The sequence below is a fragment of the Podarcis cretensis genome (genome assembly GCF_951804945.1).
Source record: "Podarcis cretensis genome assembly, chromosome: 2".
Lineage (NCBI taxonomy): Eukaryota > Metazoa > Chordata > Lepidosauria > Squamata > Lacertidae > Podarcis > Podarcis cretensis.
Genome location: NC_137171.1, coordinates 81,910,278 through 81,934,509, shown reverse-complemented (window position 1 = coordinate 81,934,509; position 24,232 = coordinate 81,910,278). Strand labels below are relative to the sequence as shown.

At 41.6% G+C, this 24,232-nt stretch overlaps 1 protein-coding gene across 1 annotated transcript in view; it reads left to right on the top strand.

Moving 5' to 3' along the window:
• Positions 1-351: 351 nt before the first annotated feature.
• FGD3 (FYVE, RhoGEF and PH domain containing 3) overlaps positions 352-24,232 on the top strand; it is a gene marked incomplete at its 5' end in the record, with an annotated part of 116,519 nt that continues 92,638 nt past the window's right edge. Inside the window, one exon of the mRNA XM_079965022.1 lies at positions 352-364. Within this exon, the coding sequence (XP_079821148.1) occupies positions 352-364 (13 nt within the window). The remainder of the gene's footprint in view (positions 365-24,232) is intronic.

The following is a 24,232-nucleotide window of genomic DNA, read 5'->3' as shown; positions in this document are numbered from 1 at the left end:
GCCGGGCCGCACGCCTTCGTCGGCCGGCCCCCAACCGGGACAGCGCACGAGCCTGGCTCGCGGCGGCGGCGGCGGCGGCGAGGGGGTGTGGAAGGCGAGGCGGGCGCCCGTGTGCGGCAAGAGCCGCGGGGACCGCGGTGGCGGGCAGCCCTGTCGGGAGGCGCGCGCCGCCGCCGCCGCCGCCGCCCTCCTCCTCCTCCCGGCCGGTGCCACAGGGCGAGATGCAGGCGCCGGAAAGAAAGCGCGCGCGGGAGAGACCGAGAGCAGCTCCCCGCGTCCCCTTCTGAGGGCGCCTCCTTCGCCGTTGTGCAGCCCAGCCGGGCGCCTCAGGGCCCGTCTAAAGCTGCGGAGATGGAGCCAGAAGGTGAGCTTGGGGTGGCAGCTTTTGCTACTCAGGGAGCGAGTTGCTAAATCTCTCTCTCTCCGTCTTACCCCTTTTCCAGGGCTCTCTGCTTGCATGTGCTTCTCATCTCCCTGCGCCTCGGGAAAAACTTTCCGTGCAACTTGGCTTGGGACTGCCAAATCTCACTGCACGGAAGCCAGAGTCCTGCATTGTTCTCTGTCTGCCCCCCTCCTTCAAGACTTTCCTCAAGGTTTGACCGAGGGGGGAGCTCGCTGTCTGGCGGCGGAATGTGCTGGAGTGAATGGGTTTTACTTTTTAAAACTTCCAACATGCAAGGTTTCGCTGGAAGTGTCAATATCAGCCGACTGCCCAGACCTGCGTTTTCCTTGAAACCAGCCTGGATTGCCTGCTAATAAATCCGGCGGCCCACATTTCACTCAATAGACGCCAAATGGTTTGTTCTGGCTGCCTTGGAGGGAAACACCTTGCTGAAAAATGTAGAAGGTTGAAGAAAGGGAGAGGACAGGGGTTTATATATTTTGGCGCATGACCTCCTTTCTTGGTGTGATTAGAAAGGATTGGATTGATGTGCATCTTAATGATGATTGTACCTGTGGTTAGTTTGTGACATTTTTCAAACAACAATACTGGGAGACCCCTTCTTGATGGTTAGGAATTCAATGTTGGTTCAGACTAGTCTTGTAGTCTTCCTTCCAGTAGTAGCTTGCCACAGATACTTGGAAAGTTCTCAGTGTAACGCATGATGGCAAGTGCCAACCCCTTTTTGCATTAGCACTTGACTGTCAGGTATACTGGTTTTGAACATGAAGCTACTCTCCATTGAGTGGTTTACTCCCTTTTGATAAATGAATTTAAGCTAGTGTCTGTCACAGTACCTTGCAGTGGCAGATTTCATTAAGCCAGATCCATTGTATAAATAAGTGCAACCTTTTGGCTTTGTCTGTGTTGAACCCGCTGCCTCTCAGTTCCACTGGGTGATTCATTTATTTAAATCATTCTGACTCTGTTCCTCAACAGAAAGGGCTTCCAGAGCAGCTTCCAGGTGAATAAAAACAAGACAGCCCCCCCCCCCCATTTTCAGATTTACAATTTAAAATAGAGAGAAAAAGAGAGAGGCATAAAAGGAGAAAACAATGAAGAGGGAGAAGGGGAAAGCAAAATCAGGCACCAGTTGCAGAGTCCTTATAACCAGCTGGGAAGGAAACAGTTCTGGGAGAGGAGGAGCCAAAAGGAGTTGGTCTCTCAGCTTATCTGATGGAGATGATGAAATGGTTGCTAGTAGGTGACAGCTGAAGGAGAGCCAAAGGCAGCTGCTGGTGTCTCAACAGAGCCAATGGACTTGGTATTATAAAAGCCTGTGCAGTCTCTCCACAACGTTTATAATACAGTATCTCTACCTTTGTTTTAGCTGAAAAGCCCCAAATGCTTCCTAACAGTGAAGATGTTCAATATCTAGCTTATGGCTCTGGCTTTGTGTGCTTTTAATGTCTAGCCCGATTGTTTAATGTTCTTTTTTTTGTTAGGAAGATTGTTGCTTTAATGGATTATTTTAATTGGTTAGCCACTCTGAAAGCCTTTTGGATACAGAAAACATAGGAAGTTGTTTTATACCATTGTTTTGTATAATTCATTGATTCCTTCAGTGGTTGGTTTCAGCTGGATCTTTTCCAGCCCTGTGCCTCAGGTTGAAGACTGAAGGTTTAAAGGGTGGGTTATAAATATAATAAATGTCCAGTTTGAGGTGGGACAACCAGAATAGTACATATTATAAGACATGAGTAACCAAAGCTAAGCACAGTAAAAGAAGCTCTGTATACTTATTCAATGAAAAGTTCACCTTCTTTCTTTTCTATCACTTCATTAATTGTCTATCATCTGTTTGCTTTCTGGGACAGAGACTTCAATGCTGTGAATAGTTCCAAACATCTTGGGTGCTGCTCCTATTTTCTTTCTTTCCCCTTACATTAAACCAACTTCTTCGTTGAGGGCCTGGATACAAGTCCAAGTTAACAACTGAATGCTGATCTAGCCTGCCAAGATTATTGTGTGGTAGATTTGGCAGACTGGAACAGCTGCTGCGTTCAATTTTTGTTCAGTGGGAATGTATACCAAGTGCATATTGCATCTTCAGACATCCCAGGAGTGCTTGAAGCTGCTTCTAAAGATTTCACCAGAGCTGTGAGGTTAGGGTTACCTTTAAAGGCTTGGACCTGTTATTCTCTTAGAATTGCTAAGGTAGAAACTGAACCCATTTCCTCTCTTAAGGGTGCTTGCTAGTTTCTATGTGCATAAGAGATATTTTTAAAACAACAACAACAACAACAACAATGAAAACAACTATTAACATAAAACACACAAGGACAGCCACACAGCCAGCTTGGGGGATCTTTCGGCTATGCAAGGCCCCAGATTTGCACCTGCTGTTCCTCCCCTAGTGTGTATAGCATATATTTGTTGCCCTTTTAGAAACCTGTTTGAGGTATTGCAGTGAATGTAATGCTATTTTAACTTTTCCTGTTCATAACCACTGGCTTACTAAGGTATCTAGCATATTTTAAAAAGAGCGAAGAAAACTGTATGAGACACATTTATAGAACATTTGAAACTGTTCATGCAAACCTCATATTTCCCACAGTTTCTATTTCTGAAATGCATGTTGAAGTTCATTGTCCAGCATATCTCTACCACTTTCAAAAAGAAAAGAGGTGGCCAGTTCACAGTCATTGGGGCCTGTCCCAGCCTCTGTAAAAGTCTGCACTTGTAATGTAATGTAATGTAATGTAATGTAATGTAATGTAATGTAATGTAATGGGCCTTTTAAAGGTTTGAGGACGATGTAGAACAGCTTGATGGTTCCCTGTATAAAATCCAAGACTGTTGGGACAGCCTTGTATTTTGGGAACAACCTTTGGGGCTTTTTTAATATAGGAAAAAAAGGTGAGTAAGGGAGGGGGACATGATAGAGCTATAAAATTATGTATCGTGTGGAGAAAGTAGATAAAGGGAAGTCCTCCCCCCCTCCTTCTCCCATAATACCAGAAGTTAGTGTCATCCAATAAAGGTGAACGTTGAAAGAATCAGGAAATACAAAAGGAAGTACTTCTTCATACACCACATAATAAAACTATGAAATTAACTAGCACAATATATAGTAAAGGCCACCAACCTTGAAGGTTTCAAAGGGTTTTAGACAAATTAATGGAAGGCAAGGCTATCTACAGCCATAGCTGTGATGGCTGTGTACTTCCTCCAGTTTGGGTTGGGATGTGCTATGCCTCTGAACACCAGTAACTGGGGAACGCAAGTGGGGAAAGTGCTGTTGTGCTCATGTTCATGGGCTTTCCATAAGGCATCTGGTTGGCCGCTGAGAACAAGTTGCTGGACTAGATGGACCCTGGTGGTCTGATCCATTGGGACTCCTCTTATGTTCTTATGTCACTGATGGGTAGGGCCTGAGGCAAAAATGGGCAGAGCAACACATGGAACTCTAGTGTTTGTATAGTAGATTACATCCCAGCCATGCAGAAGTCAAGGGGCTACACACACACAGGAATACACACCTCTCCAGCCATCCATTGAATCAGGGCCTGGAGAAAGAGGCCTGTAAGTCTGCATTTGGGTCTCAGGTTACCCAATCCTGATTTACGGTAGGCTTAGAAAGTAAAAAGAAACCCCAACTTGGATCTGTGTTCCTTTTTTTTTCAATCATCAACATGGAACAGAGGAGCCAACTGGCTCTTCATCGCAGGCAGGCCAATTGGAGGAGGCCCTCCTGCCTTGCCACTCTCTTGATCATCTCATTTGGGGTTCCATTATGATTCCATCTTGTATCCCCATTCTGTTTGATGTGTATTTAAGGCCAGTAGGTGAGAGGACAGACATAATGTTTAGTGGCACCTGATACCTACTCTATCCCTCCTTCGTTTTTTCTACAGGTACTGCTACAGGTTACCTCAGGAGTTTCCAACCTGTTTAGGGCTGAGGGTCACAAATTGATTTTTGAGCAAGTGCTGTGGGCAAAATTTCCTCTATTCCCTTTTCTTTGCTTTCCCCTGCATCAGCTCACACCCCACACCATTTGAAATATGTCTGGCATCTGGGTACAAGTCAGATTCAGTAGATTGCAGATGATCTAGTATTGACTTTGCAACAGCCAGATACTAGTACTAAAAGAGTATTAGAATTAATTGATATATTTGGTCGAGTAGTAGGTTTCAAATTGAATAGACAAAAAACGAAAGTGTTGGAAAAAAATTTAACAATGGAAGAAAGAGAGAGTTTTCAGAATGAAACAGGCTTGGAGATAACAAAAAGGGTAAAATACCTGGGGGTAAACTTAACATCCAAGAATGTGAACTTATTTAAGGACAATTATGAAAAATGTTGGTCAGAAGTTAAAAAAGATCTGGAAATATGGTCAAGGCTGAAACTTTCCTTGCTAGGCCGAATCGCTACTATTAAGATGAATGTACTGCCTAGAATGTTGTTTTTATTCCAGACGTTGCAGATTGTGGACAAGATGGAATGCTTCAAGAAGTGGCAGAAAGATATATCAAAATTTGTCTGGCAGGGCAAAAAGCCCAGAATTAAATTTAAGATTTTAACTGATGCAAAGGATAGAGGGGGGTTTGCCCTGCCGGACTTAAGACTTTATTATGAATCAGCAGCTTTCTGCTGGTTGAAACACTGGCTACTTCTTGAGAACACTGACATTTTGGATCTGGAAGGGTACGATAATAGTTTTGGTTGGCATGCATACTTATGGTACGACAAGGTAAAGGTGTATAAAAGCTTTAAAAACCATATTGTAAGGAAAGCATTGTATAACGTTTGGATTAGATACAAAGATTTGTTGGAAAGTAAAACCCCTAGGTGGGTGTCACCAATGGAAGCTAGGGAAGTAAAAAAGCTTAATATGGATTCTAAATGGCCAAAATATCATGAGATTTTAGAATACGATGGTGAAAGGGTGAAACTTCAGAGTTATGAGAAACTAAAGCCTAAGGTCCGAGATTGGTTGCATTACCATCAAATAAATGAGACGTTTAAACAGGACAGGAAAATAGGATTTCAGAAAGAGAAGTCAAAATTAGAAACAGAATTGTTGGAACCCAATACTAAGAACTTATCAAAAATGTATAACTTGCTGCTAAAATGGAATACACAGGATGAAACGGTGAAATCAGCTATGATTAAATGGGCACAAGATATCGGTCATGATATTATGTTTGCTGACTGGGAACAGTTATGGACCACCGGTATTAAATTTACTGCATGTAATGCATTAAGAGAAAATATTATGAAAATGATCTACCGGTGGTACATGACCCCAGTCAAGCTTGCAAAAATTTATCATTTGCCTAATAATAAGTGTTGGAAATGTAATGAGACTGAAGGCACTTTCTACCACCTTTGGTGGACCTGCCCAAAGGTTAAAGCTTTCTGGGAAATGATCTATAATGAAATTAAGAAGGTCCTTAAGTGGACTTTTCCTAAGAAACCAGAGGCTTTCCTCTTGGGCATGGTGGGCCAAGCGGTGTCAAGGAAGGATAGGACTTTCTTTATGTATGCCACTACAGCAGCAAGAATTCTACTGGCAAAGTATTGGAAGACGCAAGAACTACCTACTCTGGAAGAATGGCAAACAAAGGTGATTGACTTTATGGGACTGGCCGAGATGACGGGCAGAATCCGGGACCAGGGGAAAGAGACAATGGAAGAGGACTGGAAGAACTTCAAAATATATCTTAAAAATAATTGCAAAATTGAGGAATGTTAGGATGTCAGGGGGTAAGAAGTAAAGAATTGCAGCAGTAAACAAAAAAACTTAAGAAACTTTTACGAAAGGGAACTAAGACAATGGACTTAAGGGTTGCTAAAGAATTATTAAACAAGGATGCAGGGATGGGGAGGTATGGGGAAGTCAAAGAAAGAAGGGTAAGAACCGATGAGTATGATGTGATACTGTTTTATATTGTTCTTTATTATATTTGTGGAAATTAATAAAAATTATTATAAAAAAAAAAAAACAAGTCAGATTCAGTAGAATTACTCTGAGCCATGAAATCCACAAAGAAAGAGGGGCTGAGTACTCATCACTGTTTGGCTCCCATGTGCCCCACCACTGGTGTTAGAAGCTGAATACACATGACATTTGCCACAATCCATATGTATCCTGTAGAATCTTGATAAGTACTTTTGTTTGATGTACAGTGGTACCTCTGGTTACAAACTTAATTCGTTCCGGAGGTCCGTTCTTAAGCTGAAACCGTTCTTATACTGAGGTGCGCTTTTGCTAATGGGGCCTTCCGCTGCATGCGTGCCTCTGATGCGCAATTTCCATTCATATCCTGAGGCAAAGTTCGCAATTAGGAGCAGCTACTTCTGCGTTAGTGGAGTTTGTAACCTGAAGTGTTCATAACCAGAAGTGTTCGTAACCAGAGGTACCACTGTATTCCTTTAAGCCACCTTCCATTCAATTTGAAAATGCAATGTGTACAGTTCAGACAACCTTTGTACATGCACGGATAACAGCTTTTTTGAATAGTTTTTTTTGGGGGGGGAGTTGCAGATAATGGGCAGTGGAAACATCATTGGGTGAAGACACCCCTGCTCCCTCTCTGGTGTGTACAGCAAGTGCTAATGCACTTGAAATTCATGGCGGGTATGTGTATGTGGATGTCCCCCACTATGTTTTGAGCTAATGTGTACATAGTCAGAATGTGGGAAAGAGTGTCCTTCTTCCAACTTTGGCATTCAGCTATCTATACTTTTCAAGGGAAAAAAAGGCAACCACCCTCACCATTTCATGACCAAGGGAGCAGTGAGTGAGCAATGATTTTCATGTGGGGAGGGTGATGATGGCAGAGACTTCAGGGGTTCCAGCGGAAGACCTGACCTTAAGGGCACCACTGTGCTTGTGGAATAAAAGTTAGCAACTTCTGGGTTACCTAGTGTACAGTTTTGTTGGAGGCAGAATGCAGCCGAGATGATTGAAGTTGAAAAGCTTAAGTTACAACTTATGGGATTTGAATTCTGGTTATGAACTTTTGGCTTTCTTAGATCATTCAGGGTCACAGCACTGAGGCATTTCTACATTAACTGCAGTGCTTGAATGCTGGTTTTACAGTGGCCAGACGGGCTTTTCCCCATTCTACCTGCTAAAAAGGCTGCAGCCTCTCCTTTACAAGTCAGCTGTGTAGACCACCTTTGCAACATTAAAGTGGGACTTACAGTTTAAAGACTTACATCTTTCATGACTGTTTGAGAGGTTCATTTTGTGCAGAATGTGGTGGCCATCTCCTGACAGGGTTACATACTAGCACCATATTATACTAGCGTTCCAGTTTATACCAGCTCCCCATTGTTTTCTAGGGAATAGCTGCTGATGTTTTTGAACTTCAAAGCCATGGACAACTTGTCCCTGTGTTCTTTAAGAACATATGCAGAACCTATAGGGCAATTGTTCCTTGCTCAACAAACCATTCATAGTATAGTTTAGGCTTCTAATTTTTTTTTGCAGTCTTTTGTATTGCATTGTATTCTGTTCATTTGTCCGTGTAGCAGGCATGCTGCTCCACTTTGGTGTAATTCCTAAAAAGGCAATAAAATACACAATGATAAAATACACTATAGGAAACAGTTGGTTTCCAGGAATCATAATGTAAGCACATTTCAAGTCCCTCTTTTGGCAAAATATAACATCTTGGGGGCTAATTTTTGGGATGTTATGAGCAAACCTGCAATGTCTAAAACCCCTGATCAGCATTTCAGAATTATAAATGTGACAATCTTGCACTGTTACTAACTTTGCTGTTTGGCTTCTTTTGTCTGACAACTCTGTTTTAACATATTTCCCACGACTGTAAAGGATGGAAACGTTTTCTTTTGAAACTGATGAAATGTGAGACTCTGTTTTCAATGGAATGTAGGGATGTACCTTATATCTTAAACTGCAGCTGCACAATATTCCTGGCAAACAAATGCTAACTTTGTATGCATAATAGGAATTCAGTTTTACAGCTATCTTCCATCTTCCATCTTCCATGTATAATGGCTAAAAGAAGTAATAATGTAATCACAAGAACAGCTGCTACAGTAAAGGCCCAGTTCCCATTAACAGTGCACATTTTAAAAGCTAGTTACAAATCTTTGGAAGTAAAGTTTTGTAATATTAATAGATTAATGAAAATGGCATCACCTTAAATAGCTTGGTTGTTACAAACTTTATTTGAGCTAGTCCACCTGATAAAGGTCTAGATGACATAAGCAACTTAAATATACCGGCCCCAATAGTCACGTTACAGCCCTTTATCAACTTGTAAAGCTTATAGAAAATAAGACTGTAGTCTGAACAAGACTGTTTTGTAAATTATTTATAAATGCTGGCACCATTAACTCAGAGCTCAAATGTGAGGTTCATTGATTTCAACAACATTTACTTCAGAGTAGCTGATTAGGATTGAGTTCAAAACTGTTCTCTTGCATGCTGAAAGCTGGGGCTGGGATCTAAAGCTAAGCCATCTTGCCATAACTCAGGGATGGGGAACAGCTTTTGTTAAATTTGTATCCCACCCTTCCAGTGCTCGAAATTCCCCAGGTGCCAGGTGCCTGGTGCATTTTGCTGCTGGTGCTGGTCCAATTGCAACTAGGTAGAGATTTCCTGGGTGCCAGATTGGCAGCTGACAGCTCCATCGAGCCAGCAGACTCACGCACAACAAAAGATGCACTTCTTGTGCTGCTGTGTGAATCATGGACCCTTTGCTGGGCATCATCGCATCAAGGAAAGTAAGTGCAGGGGGAGTACAGATATATTTTGAGTGTGCTGCAGCTTTTCCACAGGCCAACCAAATGGAACTCACAGACCAAAATTTAAAAACCTCTGTCTTAGTCCATAGTTAATACCAATACCATTTCCATTTGCACTTCGTGAGTTTCTCCTTCTTGCATACTGGGACAAATGAATCATTGTAAGAGCAAGCTACAGTCAAGCAGAGTAGTTGAGATCATAGAAACATAGAATTGCAGCAATGGAAGTGACCCCAAGGGTCTTCTAGTCCAACCAACTGGCAAATAGACATGCTGTTGTGGCGACTGTAACCATTTGGCACCCAGCTTATGTACCTGAGTTTCTAAGACTGCACCCTTCCTCCCAAATGAGCCCAGAGCAGGAAACAACAAATGATATCATCATCATCAGCATCTTTAAAATAATTCCAACACAGCTGCAGGCTGGGGAAGATCTCAGCGCAGTAGCCTTGTTTAAAGAGGAAGTTCTGCAAAAAGACAGCAGACATGGCACCTGTGTAATATTCAAGGAGGGGGGGGATTCCAATGGGTAGGTGCCAAAAGACTAAAGGCTTGAACATATACCCCTCCAGATGCTCCTGAACTACAGCTCCCATAATCCCTGACCATTGGCCATCCTAGCTGGGACTGACGGGAGTTGGAGTCTGACAACTGGAGGGCTACAGGTTCCTCACTGTTGCCACAGATACTTGCCCTAATCCCACAAGAGAGAGCAGCACATAGAAACCAGGTTTTGTGTGTGGATTGCCCTGCTAGGTTAGGAACTGCATGTACAGGTCAGGTGTCATTGTGTGTGTGCTTTAATGTGATCTATATCCACACTCTTGCTTTATGTGCATTTCCATCTATTTAGCAATACTGATGAGAACATGCAGTATACCACGCTGTGTTGCACATGGCTGTTGTTGGAGCACAGCCAGTTCAAGGTTCTCCAGTGAAGATAATAGGCCAGTCGCATGACACAAAAGTATCTGGATTTTTAAACAAAAAGAACATTTTACATAATTACTGCATGCCTGGACTAACAAGACGGGTTACTGCATTTACTGTGTTCTGTTCAAGCTGCTTTAAAGTGGATTGTGCTGCAAATCGCTTGTCAAAAGCCACATTAATGTTCTTTTAAAAAGTGTTAACACCTAGTTCAGTTTTCTGTCACTTTGTTAGTTAAAACTGGATTTTTGATCAACAGTCATGGTTTTGTTTTCATTGCATCACATTTAGTTTTAATGTGGAAACTAACATTCTGCTCAAGAGATAGCAATTTGTGTACATTGATGCTTATAGTTGCTCACCGTGTTTTCCATTATGAAAGTACTTGCATTTATTTATTTTTTAGTTATTTTACCTGATGGGGAAAATACTTAAAATGCTACACCATGGTCATATAAAGAAGAGATAACTCATTTTCTTCTTCTTCTCCACCCCACTCTCTTGATTCGTGGTCAGTGTTGTTTGAAAATAACATTCTAGTGGGGTTTTTGTTTGTTTGTTTGGTTACAGTCCCTTTCCTATCTAAGCAAGACACTGCTGTATATTTGCATTGGTGAATGCAGACCTGAAGCCAAAACTACCACACATAGTTGCATCTAGTGGTGACTGGAATTGTATGGCTGTGCCAGGTAGTAGCAGCAGACTGGCTGGGTTCCTAACTTGATCTCCACCTGCTACTTTTTCTTGAGAGCGCCTTCCTGCAGTTCCCTTTCTACTAGCCAGAATGATCAGACATGCGTTCACTACCAGCTGGGGGAAAAGGAACTTAGGAAATTGCAGGAGGAAAATAGCCAAGTAGAGGAAAGGTTAACCTCCCCCTACCCTTTTGGCTGCCGCTTCTCTGCTCTCAAATCACTCTGTGTCAGAGGTTAGCAGTCGAGAAGCACAACAGAGTGTAGGTCAGGGGTGGCTGACATTTACCTCCTTTTAAAAATTCTTTTATTAAAACTTGAAAGAACAAAGAAAAGACAGCATACAGGAATAAACATCAAATATCAAGCATTTTTTTAAAGATAAGAATTAGAAGAAAATAGATAAAGAAGAAGAAAAAGGAGGGCCATATTGCACTGGTCATATGCCGCTGGTGGGTTTGGTTAAATATTTGTGCACACTCTCAAATGAACCACATACATACGCCAAAGCATGCACACACGCATTGGAAAAGAAATAAGGATGGCTTCCCTAGACTCCCTCAGGTCTCATCCAGACTTGCCCTTGCCATGCCGCTTTCCCCCAAGGAAACCTGATCTTTACCACTGAATTGGAGCAAACGTCAATCAGGTTTTCTCCAGATTGACATTTGTTTCTTGGGGAAGCAGCGTGGGGCAAGTGGAAAACTGCTCAGACCCATGCTTTCTAGGCATGGGACAAGCACGAGTCTGAATGAGCCCTTAGATGAGAATGGCATGCTTTGTTAAAGTTGTGGGACTGCATTTTACACAGTGTATAGATGTATTAATAGGGTATGGCAAGACACCCCCCTCCTGAGATATTTGGAAATGGGGGATAGAGGGAATATACTTTTGCATTCAGGTTTGTTTGAAAAAGCATTAGAAACACAAATGCATACAAGATAGTCTTCCTGCCTATGATAACTCGGGCGGATGCTACTGAGTTCTATTGGCTTCTGTCAGACAGCACAGATTCCATGTGATGCCAAACAATGGTTTTTTTGTCATTCTCAAAAGCACTGAAATAATCAGGGATATCTCCACTGGCTTTTCCTATAGGTCTTTTTTTTTAGTAGTTCATTGTGAATTTGTGAAATGTTCACATCCTATGTATGCCTGCTCAGAAGTAATTTTCACTTGAGTTCAAAGGTTTTTTTTTTTAAAAAAATTAAAATCTCATGTAAGTAGGTACTGGATAATAGACTCTGTGTGGGTTTGATGTAATAGTCTCAATTACACCAGTTCAGAATTATAAATAAGCTTGGATTCTGTGTGACTTGGTGTCTATATACGCAACTTTTTTTATGGTAACTGCCAAGTTGTCAGGTGGCAGCATTGTGCACATAAAGAAATGGCAGGTTCAGGTCAGAAAAAGGAAGTACTATTTCACACAGCAAACAATATATTGTGATGAGCCCTGACCTGGATAGCTTTAAAAGGAAATTTTATGAAATTTCGTGGAGAAAGTTCATGGAGAATAAGGTAGAATCAATGTTCTGCCTACAGTGTTGAAGGAGGTACACCTCTGAATTGCAGTTGTTGAGAATCAGCAAGGGAGGGAGACAGCTTCACTCATATCCCACTTGTGGTCTTCTCATAGGTATCTGGCTGGCCATTGTGAGAGCAGAGTGCTTGACCAGATTACTTCAGCAGGACTCCTTTTGCATTCCTTAAATACAGTTGTACCTTGGAAGTTGAACTGAATCCGCTCCAGAAGTCCATTTGACTTCCAAAATGTTCAGAAACCAAGGCGCAGCTTCCAATTGGCTATAGAAAGCTCCTGCAGCCAATCGGAAGCCGCATAAGCCACGTCGGATGTCCGGGTTCCAAAGAACGTTTGCTAACCGGAACACTCATTTCCGGGTTTGCGGCGTTCAGGAGCCAAAACATTCGACTCACAAGGTGTTTGACTTCTGAGGTATGACTGTATGCTCATTTAATATTTAGAGATGATATTTTATTTCATCAATATTTGTCACATCTCAGTTAACCAGTTCTTCTGCTACCTTCTCACAAATGTGCATATCCACTCTGAGAGATGTCCTTGCTTAAAGCTTTTGAATCAGTTAGCCGTCATATAATAGTCAAAAATCATCTGAAAGAGACAATTGCCTTCAGAATTTAGCCCATCAGTTGCCTGCAGAACTGCTCCACATTCTTTGTGCTAATCAAAAGGAAAATCTTTGGGCAAAATATGAGCACTAAAACAGTGATTGTAAGCTCTCAAATCACTGAGGGGAACTTCATGCAGTCATTAGACAATAGCTATTCTATCGAAGATCGTAGTGCCACACTGTGGAATGTAGACAACAATTCATTCCTTACTTTTGGACAAAAGATAAACAAGAGTTGGTTTATTGTGAAAAGTAGACTGGAGATATGACAGGATAAAAGCCAGCAGAATTTTATTTGTAGAATAATTATATAGGCAAATCCTCATTTGCACGGGGGTTGTGTCCTGGGTCATTGCGTGGGTCAGTAGTTGGCATAAGCGCCTTCCGCCCGCCCCCCCACAGTTCTGCTCCCTTCTGGGGCCGAAAACAATGTGCATTTTGGCAATTGTGCATCAGTTGAGTGCACGCAAAATGGTTGCCACCTGTATACGCTTCCCTGGAAGTGAGCAATATTGAACTCAATAGGAGTACATAAATACTTTCATACATAGCTTTATTTGCATGCCACCTTTCCATAGTTCAGACCGTGCTCAAGCTGGCTTACATGAAAAAATACATAATTGCAAACATAATAGAGCACTCAGAAGTAAACAACCAATAGCCTATCTACACATTAAATAAAGATACAAAAATAATATCAAGAACAACAACAGCCCTGTCCAACACAAACCTCTAAACAATACCGTATTACAATACAGTGGATTACACAGTGAGTTAAGAGTTTTGAAGAGACATTTAACATTTCTGTATGTAAGGAATGAATGGAAAAACATTCTGCTCCGCTTCAGATCTTTTACGGGTAGGAAAAAGCATTTCGTTTGATCACACAGTCTTCAAGGAATTGGAAGAGTAACCTAAAGCTGGCTAAAGGGAGCTCTATTGTAGTAAAGTATTGTTAAATATTTTAGGGCCTCATTATTTTTCTTTAATGTGAACATGAATAACTTGATACTTTCAGGCCATATTTTATTTTCTTTTAAAACACTTTATTGGACTGTGATGTATTGGATATTCCTTTGATAGCTTCCGTTTAGATGGATGACTGTTCAGTTACAGAAAAAAGTATTTTTATGCCTGACTGAGGCATGAATGAATAAAGTGCTTGTGATTCTGCTGTCTCAGAGCCTTTCATACATATTGTAAAGCTGAATCATGAATGGCTTATAGTGACCTCTGGGATGTGATGCAACTGCAGTTTCATGGCACTATTTGAATCTTTACTTGCTGAATGGATGGTGTCTGTCTGATGCAGAAAAAAAGCAGCCTAAAGATTAAAAACTATTAAGCCAGCCGTCTGAACAAGTGGTTGTATCTCGAAACTTTCAACAGCAAATTGCATTATTATTATTTTGGATACATGTATAAAGATTCTGGGATGCGGGTGGCGCTGTGGGTTAAACCACAGAGCCTAGGACTAGCAGATCAGAAGGCTGGCGGTTCGAATCCCCGCAACCGGGTGAACTCCCGTTGCTTGGTCCCTGCTCCTGCTAACCTAGCAGTTTGAAAGCGCGTCAAAGTGCAAGTAGATAAATAGGTACCGCTCTGGTGGGAAGGTAAACGGCGTTTCCGTGCGCTGCTCTGGTTCACCAGAAGTGGCTTAGTCATGCTGGCCACATGACCCGGAAGCTGTACACCGGCTCCCTCGGCCTATAGAGCGAGATGAGCGCCGCAACTCCAGAGTCGGTCACGACTGGACCTAATGGTCAGGGGTCCCTTTACCTTTTTATAAAGATTCTAAAACACCCCCCCCTTCACTTTCAGAGCATTAAGGCACTTACATTCATTCATGGGCTCAAAAGGATGAACACTGTAACTTAAGGCACCCTGGCAGTAAACACCTGTTCTGCAGTCTTACAACTCATTTACAATGGTTTTTCATCACTAATCCTCTTCCTCTGCAGATTGGAAGAACAGTGAAGCTGGGACCAGTGGCGCATCTCAGACTAAATGTTGATTCACACTCTTACATCCTAACCTTCTTAGGTCTAACAGCTGGCTTTTGTGTACAGAGGCAAACCATCTTGAACCAGAAAGTAAATCAGTAAAGTAATTCTTCAGTCATTGTCAAAAATGTCAGACCTGCTTCCGAGCTCTGCTCTGCTTGTAAATCTTCAAAGATCTAATTAATTACTTTGAAAGAGGGCCAACCTGTTGCAAAGTCCACAGTGCACACCCAGAAATACAGGATTTGCATCCTCCGTTATGTTTTGGACCTGTGTGCCATGTCATGATGATACAAGCACAAACCTCAGAATCTATCTGCTGCCTACCCTGTAAGAAAAAATATTATATATCTATATAGCTATGTCGATATAGCTATATATCTCAATCACACACACACAGCCATTAAGACAGCACAAAATATCCCCTAAATAACCCTGTTCCCATGCCTCTCCATATCTACCTACCTACAGAATTTTACTTGTACACTGCCTTTCCACAGTTCAAACCATGCTGAAGGTGGCTTACAACAAGAAAAATATATATAACTACAACATAAAAGTAGTCATGATCAATAAACAAAACATTTTAAAAATACACAACTAAACTTGATTCTAGTTTTACCTTTTTGACTACTGACTCTGCAGTTGCAGTTTATTCTTTATTTATTGTGTTGATACCCCATGTTTATTCAAAGGAGCTCCAGGTGGCATGCCTAGTCAGCCTTGCGTCAGCTCTGTGAGGTACTTAGGCTGAGAGTGAGTGACTAGCCCAAGGTCACCCACAGTGAGCTTCATGGCTAAGTGGGGATTTGAATCCTGGTCTCTTAGATCCTTAGTTGTGGTTTAGTCGTTTAGTCGTGTCTGACTCTTCGTGACACCATGGACCAGAGCACGCCAGGCACTCTTGTCTTCCACTGCCTCCCGCAGTTTGCTCAAACTCATGTTAGTAGCTTCGAGAACACTGTCCAACCATCTCGTCCTCTGTCGTCCCCTTCTCCTTGTGCCCTCAATCTTTCCCAGCATCAGGGTCTTTTCTAGAGAATCTTCTCTTCTCATGAGGTGGCCCAAGTATTGGAGCCTCAGATTCAGGATCTGTCCTTCCAGTGAGCACTCAGAGCTGATTTCCTTAAGAATGGATAGGTTTGATCTTCTTGCAGTCCATGGGACTCACAAGAGTTTCCTCCAGCACCATAATTCAAAAGCATCCATTCTTCAACGATCAGCCTTCTTTATGGTCCAGCTCTCACTTCCATACATCACTACTGGGAATACCATAGCTTTAATCCTAGTTACATGTTAAAGAAGGCTGGCCAGTTAGCCTTTGTGAAAAAAATGAGCTGTGAAATCATCTTCCTAACACTGATGTTCCTGCATCTTATCTGGACAAGGCAGGGCGGTAGTGTGAATCTGGTGCTTTCAACTTCCCCAAAGAGTGTCCTGATCACAGAAAGTCTTAAGTGGTAAACCTCACCAGACTACAGTATAGGGGTTCATCACTATTACTATTCTTGAATCTTTCTGTATGCTGTAAGGACTACAGAAATGTACTGACCATTGCAGCAGAATTTGGGATCAGAAGGTGGAGCCTGTGAAATGAAGGCACTCTGAAGACCCCTGGCAAGTTGATGATTGTAATTGGTTTGCAACCATGGTTTGTGTTAATTTTGGTTGTGTAGTATATCTGCATTATTAGCCAGTGCCAACATACTGTAACACACAGCTGTGGTCAACACAATCAATAGCTGCTGCTTCAGCTTTAGAGAAGATTCTGAAGGTGTAGTAAAATCATAGTTCAATTTGGCAAGCTAAGCTTTCCCTCTAGAGGGTGTGTATCTGCAGATGTCAATGAGGAGACCTGCTTGTCATCTAGCACGCAGAGAGCGTACAAAGGTAGAGGGCTTTTCACTTATGTCTTGCTTGTGGGCTTCCCTTAGGTATTCAGAGGAAAACTCTTGTTTCAGTTCTGCAAATTGGCTTGTGACAAATTTCTCTACTATTGAAAAATAATTGATGGCTTAGATTAAGGGTTCCCATGGAGCATTAGCAATCAAGCCATGTTTTAGTCTTACTTTCAGGCTGCTATGGAAACCATTTGATTCTTGTTTCGAACAGAAGTAAGCACAATTTTTAAAACCAGAGCTTCTACTTGTAATGGAGACAAGGACTGAATTGTAATGTGTTCAGCAATCTGTACCTTGAAGCTAGCTGTTGTTGTTGTTAAGCTTAATTGTTGCTTTACACTTTCTTGCCCTTACCAGGCAATGGAGGCAAAAGATGGTCTTTCAGGGAACCTGCCCCAGAGTTGTTTAGAGATTTACATATAAGTAGTGGGGGTCTTACAACTAGTTCAGTGGTTAATAGGCAGCCAATGCAGATCATATGATGTGCACCCAATAAAGTGTACCACTTACCACTGGGCCATGGCATTCTGTGCCAGCTGCAACTTCTGGACCAGCCATAAGGGAAGCCCCAAATATAGCACATTACAGCAGTCTAAACCTGAGGTTACCAACACATGTCACAGTGGCCAAATTATCCCTTCCCAGGAAAGAGTGCAGTTGGCACAGCAGCCATAGCTGGTGATAGGTGCTCTTTGCCATGGAAACTGCCTCCATGAACAAAGATGGAACAAAGAAGCAACCCTCCTTCTATAATCCTGCCAATGCTTGCTTGCTTGCTCATTTATTTATTTCCCTAAGGTTCCAGGGCAGGTTGCAGCGTTAAAACACAATACGAAAAACATCTTAAAGCAACTTACCATCATAAAAATAGGATGGGTGCTAATACATATATACATTTATGTTATGTTAATGCATCCCACTGAAAGTTTATGCAAGTCTTCGTATCATAAAAGGCTTTACTGTTATTTTGGAGATCAGGGGTTTATTGTTCATTATTGGCTACGTAATTACAACTTCTAAGTTTAGAATGTAGGAATTCTTCATATGGTGGCCATACGCCATGCCAAATCAGTTGATGAAGTTAATCATGTGAGCAGCAGTAACTGTACACAAACGTGCCTCGTCGTGTTACATGACTCCACTTACTTGCTGTTACTTAAATCAGTCATCAGGACCCAGCTAACACACGATTGATGGATAATAGTATAGCATGACTCTGATGGACCAAGCCACCTGTTCTATCTATAGTCCAGAATATGCCAGCAGAAAGTATACAGAATTGTTTTTATTTTGAGATGGGGCTAGCAAAGTAACTTAAACGTACTAGGGACTCATGCTGGGGGAAAATCTTACATTAAAATATGGGTGTATTTTGTTATTTAATGCTTTTAGATTTAATATTTTTTCTAGTACATTACTTCATTCCTCTAACTTTCCAATTTTGTTTTCATGAAGAGAGATGTTGAATTTGTTACTGAAAACCACACTGTATTTTAAAGGCGCTGTACAAAACTGGAAACTTGGGAACTAGGAAACCATACGAGGAATGAGAACAGCTGTAAAAATATTCAGGAAAACAACAATGGCAGTTGGAATTCTGCACCTCTTAATATTCAGCCGCCCCAAAAATGGGCTTCCAGATCTTTACAGACAAGTAAGACAATTATTAAGAATAGTACAAATCTTGCTCCAATAAGTGACCATGCAATAGCATTTAAATAACTAATTCTGGACATAGCATTGGTGTAGAATTCTGAAAATTCCAGGAGCCTAACTCATATTTAGACCGTTATGTACATAATAATAAATATGGTGAAATTGTTATAGTAAACGTTTTTTTCTTTCTTTCAAGTACATTGACACATAGTGCCTCACTCAGATTTATATTTTGCTAAGATTATTTGCTAATTTGCTTTGGTTTAAGCAAAATAATTACAGAGTTATGCTGTTCTTTCATTGTTTTACCATGCTGGGCATGAAAGGAGTTTTCCTATAGTGCTAATTGTTCGCTCTGCTTTCTCTCTCTCCCTCCCTCCCTGTCCCATATCTTGCTCAGCTTGTTTTGCTGGGCCAGATAGCAAGGAGAGGTCACACTTAAATAGATTAGCAGAGGACAGAGAGAGATAAAACCTTGCCTGAACTATTGGAATAGACAATACTTTCCATGATGTGCTTGTTAAATGGATTGAGAAACAGTGAAAGGGTGTCTTAATACAGCAGCATATTAACCTGGCATAGATCCCCTTTGATCTCTCTGTTGCAATAATTCAGCACTGGGATGCTAAAATAAATTTGTTGAGAGTAATGCACACAATTAAGAACAAGATTGATAGAAATAAAAGTAATTATAGACATAGGGCATATTTGTAAAATGAAGGAACATGAGGTCTTGCCAATCTACCTCAGTAGTACTGAAACCTGTGCCTGGCTAAGGAAGAATGGGAAAGTGATATTTGTATCAGTATGCTAATCAGTTGAGGGAGGTGGGATAGAGTATCCTAGAACAGGAGTTTTCAAACTGTGATCTGTCAACTTCATTCAAGTGGTCCATGTGGCATGTCTGTGGATTTGTGATTGCAGATGGGAGAGGACACATCCATCACACTTAATACTGATATTGATTTTAATTGCTTTTTTATTTCTTCTTTTATTTTTTGTATTGTATTGTATCATGATGTGAATTCTATGGAATTACAGTTCAAGTGGTCCATGGGAAAAAGTTTGGGAACATTGCCCTCGACTTTACCTGATCCAGGATTTCCCTTGCCTTTCTTCCACCATGGGAGAGTTGGCAGGTTAGCCCAAATCATTTTGTGGTTAAAGATGGTGAGATGGATATTTGACTGTGCTAACGTAGCTGACAAGACTGTCTGTGTAGCTCCAGACAAAAGTTCATTCTGTTTGTTCTTAAGATACCTTAAACTGAGATATGGAGTGCAGTTGATAAGACCATTGTAGTCTTTCAAGATCTTGTTTAATAACAGTAAATTTGCATTCATTTTCGCAGTACTGTATTGTTTTTCAATGCACAGGTTAACTTTTCTAGAGGAGAGTGCTCTCCGCCTAAAGCATTGGATTCATTTTTTGGGAAAATGTGATTATTGTGCAGCAAGGAGATACTGGCAACAAATGATTTGAACATGTCTATCAGCTTTGACAAGTGTAATTCATTAGAGAGAGAATGACAGAGAGTAGAGTACTCTTTTGTGAAGTTGTACACTTTGAATCCAAGCGTACCGAACTAGTCTGAAACGCTAGCCACGATATAGAGTTCTGTGCTCATGGGGGCTTCCTGTTCTTGTCTATGAAAAGGAAAAATTCATCGTGCTCATTTGGAAACTTACTTTTTTCAGAAGTGCCATTTAAATTCTCCTTAAAAAAATTAATAAATGGTGATATGGTGCAAAAGCTTATACAAAGGTAAAGTGGTGTGAGAGTCATGTAAAAGAGTGTGGATGTCATTTCTTAAAGCGCTCAATATGAATACTTAAAGTCCTTTGGAACTTAAAGGTAAAGAACCCCTGACAGTTAAGTCCAGTCGAGAACAACTCTGGGGTTGCGGTGCTCATCTCACTTTACTGGCCAAGGGAGCCGACGTTTGTTCGCAGACAGTTTTTCTGGGTCATGTGGCCAGCATGACTAATCCTTTTGGCAAAACCAGAGCAGCGCATGGAAACGCCGTTTACCTTCCCGCCAGAGCGGTACCTGTTTATCTACTTGCACTTTGACATGCTTTTGAACTGCTAGGTTGGCAGGAGCTGGGACCGAGCAGTGGCAGCTCACCTCATCGCAGGGATTCGGACTGCCGACCTTCTGATCGTCAAGCGATCTAGGAGTCTTGGTTGACCACAAACTTGACATGAGCCAACAGTGTGACGCGGCAGCTAAAAAAGCCAATGCAATTCTGGGCTGCATCAATAGGAGTATAGCATCTAGATCAAGGGAAGTAATAGTGCCACTGTATTCTGCTCTGGTCAGACCTCATCTGGAGTACTGTGTCCAGTTCTGGGCACCACAGTTCAAGAAGGACACTGACAAACTGGAACGTGTCCAGAGGAGGGCAACCAAAATGGTCAAAGGCCTGGAAACGATGCCTTATGAGGAACGGCTAAGGGAGCTGGGCATGTTTAGCCTGGAGAAGAGGAGGTTAAGGGGTGATATGATAGCCATGTTCAAATATATAAAAGGATGTCACATAGAGGAGGGAGAAAGGTTGTTTTCTGCTGCTCCAGAGAAGCGGACACGGAGCAATGGATCCAAACTACAAGAAAGAAGATTCCACCTAAACATTAGGAAGAACTTCCTGACAGTAAGAGCTGTTTGACAGTGGAATTTGCTGCCAAGGAGTGTGGTGGAGTCTCCTTCTTTGGAGGTCTTTAAGCAGAGGCTTGACAACCATATGTCAGGAGTGCTCTGATGGTGTTTCCTGCTTGGCAGGGGGTTGGACTCGATGGCCCTCGTGGTCTCTTCCAACTCTATGATTCTATGATTCTAAGCCTGAGGCTCAGTGGTTTAGACCTTAAATTTAGAACTTAAGTGATGTTAAAGACCACTTTTGTGGTTCTTCCAAAAAACCTGTCATGGCCTTGATTATTAGAAGCTTTGTATTGCTATGCTTTTATAAGGACATAGAAGAGTTAACATTTTTTTCTTCAACCAACACAGTGGTACCATTAGGAAAAACAGAGTAGTACAGCCTGTTTTTCAGTTCTTTTTTCCACTTGTTCTTTAATTATAGGCTTGATATGGACCTTACAGTTTAGAGGGCATAGTAGGGTGTTTTTTAAAAGAGGAAGTGATAAAGAGTTGTGCTTTCTATCAGGCTACACACCCCACTGTTCCACTTGGAAAAAAAGTCAGTTGAGAACTTCAAACAAATGAACAACAACAACAAAATCCTCATTTTGAGAGAAGATCATGGGTTCCCAGTTCCGCAGAGCTAAGTTAATAAGAGAATGCAGTTTTGCTAATGAGTAACAGTGCCGAGTCTGGAAGAACTGATGTTCGACAGCATGGAAATGTAACTTCGTTTTTGTTCACAAGAGGCTGTTCCTGGAGAGCTGCAGCTGTGACATGTATTCCTTCAACCCGGATTGCAGATAGCATGCTTTTTCTTTGTGACAGCTGATCCAAAGGACTCTGGCTGGTAAGATTGTGGTGGGAAGAGGGCTTGAGGAGGGGGTTGTAATGGATGTGTGCTAAAGGGATAAAAGAATTCCTGTTTTACTTTACCACTTTGCAGTGCTGCTATTACATCAGGCTCAGTTTTGAAACCCTAAACCCCTCTGCACTTGCTAGACCTCTTTGCTGCAGTCTTTCAGGGAGCCCAGGTGGTAGTGAGGTTTGCTTTGGCTCCTGCAGTGGTTAGGTCAGCCTGCTAGATGGGGGGGGGGGACCCGTGCCTGTCCTCTTCAATAATCATCTTCTGCCAGCTGGTGCTCTGCAGGAAATTCCAAATTGTTAATTTTGTTAGGGATATTTGTTTTCCACACTGCCAGTTTGACTTACTCCAGGGCTGGCGAACATTGCCCTAGGCACTGTGACAGCCAAGGAAATCCTAGAAGAGAATTAAGACATCAAAAAAAAAAAAGAAAAAGAAAAAAAGCACGTAGAGATTGAGAACAGAGAAGCAGTTCTTCTTTTAAAATGTGCTGTCTAGATTTCATCTTGTATTAATCAGCCTTCCTTTAAACAAAAAGGAAAAAACCTTGCTTGAAGACCATGCATTTCTCATGTCAGCTGAGAAGGGATTTGTATTATGGTGGTGAATGTCTATACAAATCTTCTTTAAACTGCTGGCATGTGTGTTGATCCTTAAACACTGCTTCTAAAGTCTCCAGCTCATACTGGAACTGCTTCTTTTAAAGCTGGTTATGGGAGAATGGAGGGCTTCTTTTCATCTTATATTCCTCCCCTGCCACAATATAAGGTGGCAGCCTTAAGAGACTGCATTTGAACACCTTGAGAACTTATGGGTCATGCCACCTTAGCTGATTTTAGCGGTCAGAAAATATTAGATTATTTGTGCTGGTTGGGTCTCTATGGACTGGGTACAGCAAGGCAGGTGACTTTCAACCTCTTTTTAGTGGCTCCCCTGCCAGGAAACCCATGCATATTGCTGCAGATTTAGGACACACACTCTGTATTGTATTACATGAACTGACAGTGTGCCTGAGAGCACTCTCAGTACTGCATCTTCTTACATATTTCAGCTGCAAAGGAAAGACTGGTATTGATAGACGATCCTGTCCTTCCTCCAAGAGCTCAGGATGACGCATGTGGCTCTCCTCACGCCAATTTTGTCCTCACGCCAACTGTGTGAGGGGGATATGGCTCAGAGTTGGAATGGGTGGCCTTAGGTGAGCGTCGTGGCTGAGAGGAAATTTGGACCCAGGGGTTCCTTGTGCTAATCCAACACGTTTTCAGCTATACCTCACTGGTTCTAAAAGTAGTTAGCGTTGGTCATTTAATAACTGTATGGATGTGAGGGAATTGTGGGGGAAGGGGGATCATTTCTTCTGGGAATATTATCAGGTGTTACTGCTAAGCTTCTGAGGCACCAAGGCTTCCCTGAAATTGCCATTTAAAAACCACTGACTTGAGATGAGTGCAGAAGCACTATTTTCTGTACAGTGGTATCTCGGGTTAAGAACTTAATTCGTTTTATTTATTTTTTTATAATTTTTTTTAATTAAATTTTTTTTCATGAAAAACTCCAGTCATATCAATTTACACATCACATATTTTAGCTTATTGGACCTCCCTCAACTTCTCTGACAATCATTCGTAGTTCGAATCCTATCTTCACATTCCTTAATTTTAATATTGCCATTAAACACTATATTTCTAACCTTATTTGCTTTCTAACAATATTCCTTGTATTTTCACAAAGCTTCTTTAAAGCACACTAGCGTTGTACAGTCCTCACATACAGTTTTCAAATACTCCGTAAATTTTCCCCAGTCCTCAAAAAACCTGTGATCCTTTTGGAATCTGATTTTCCCAGTTAATTTATCCAGTTCTGCATAGTCTGTTAATTTTGTCCTCCATTCTTCCAAAGTCGGTACTTCTTCTTGTTTCCATTTTTGGGCCAACAGTGTTCTTGCTGCGGTGATTGCATACTGAAAAAGTTTACAGTCTCCCCTATTTATGTCCATTCTTGTTATTCCCAGCAGAAAGGTTTCTGGTTTCTTAACAAAGCTATATTTTAGCATTTTCTTTAGTTCATTATATATCATCTCCCAGAACCCCCTTACTGTCTTACAATCCCACCACATATGCATGAATGTACCTTCTTTCTCCTTACATCTCCAACATTTGTTACAAGTTTTGTACATTTTTGCTAATTTTACTGGTGTCATATACCACCTATATACCATCT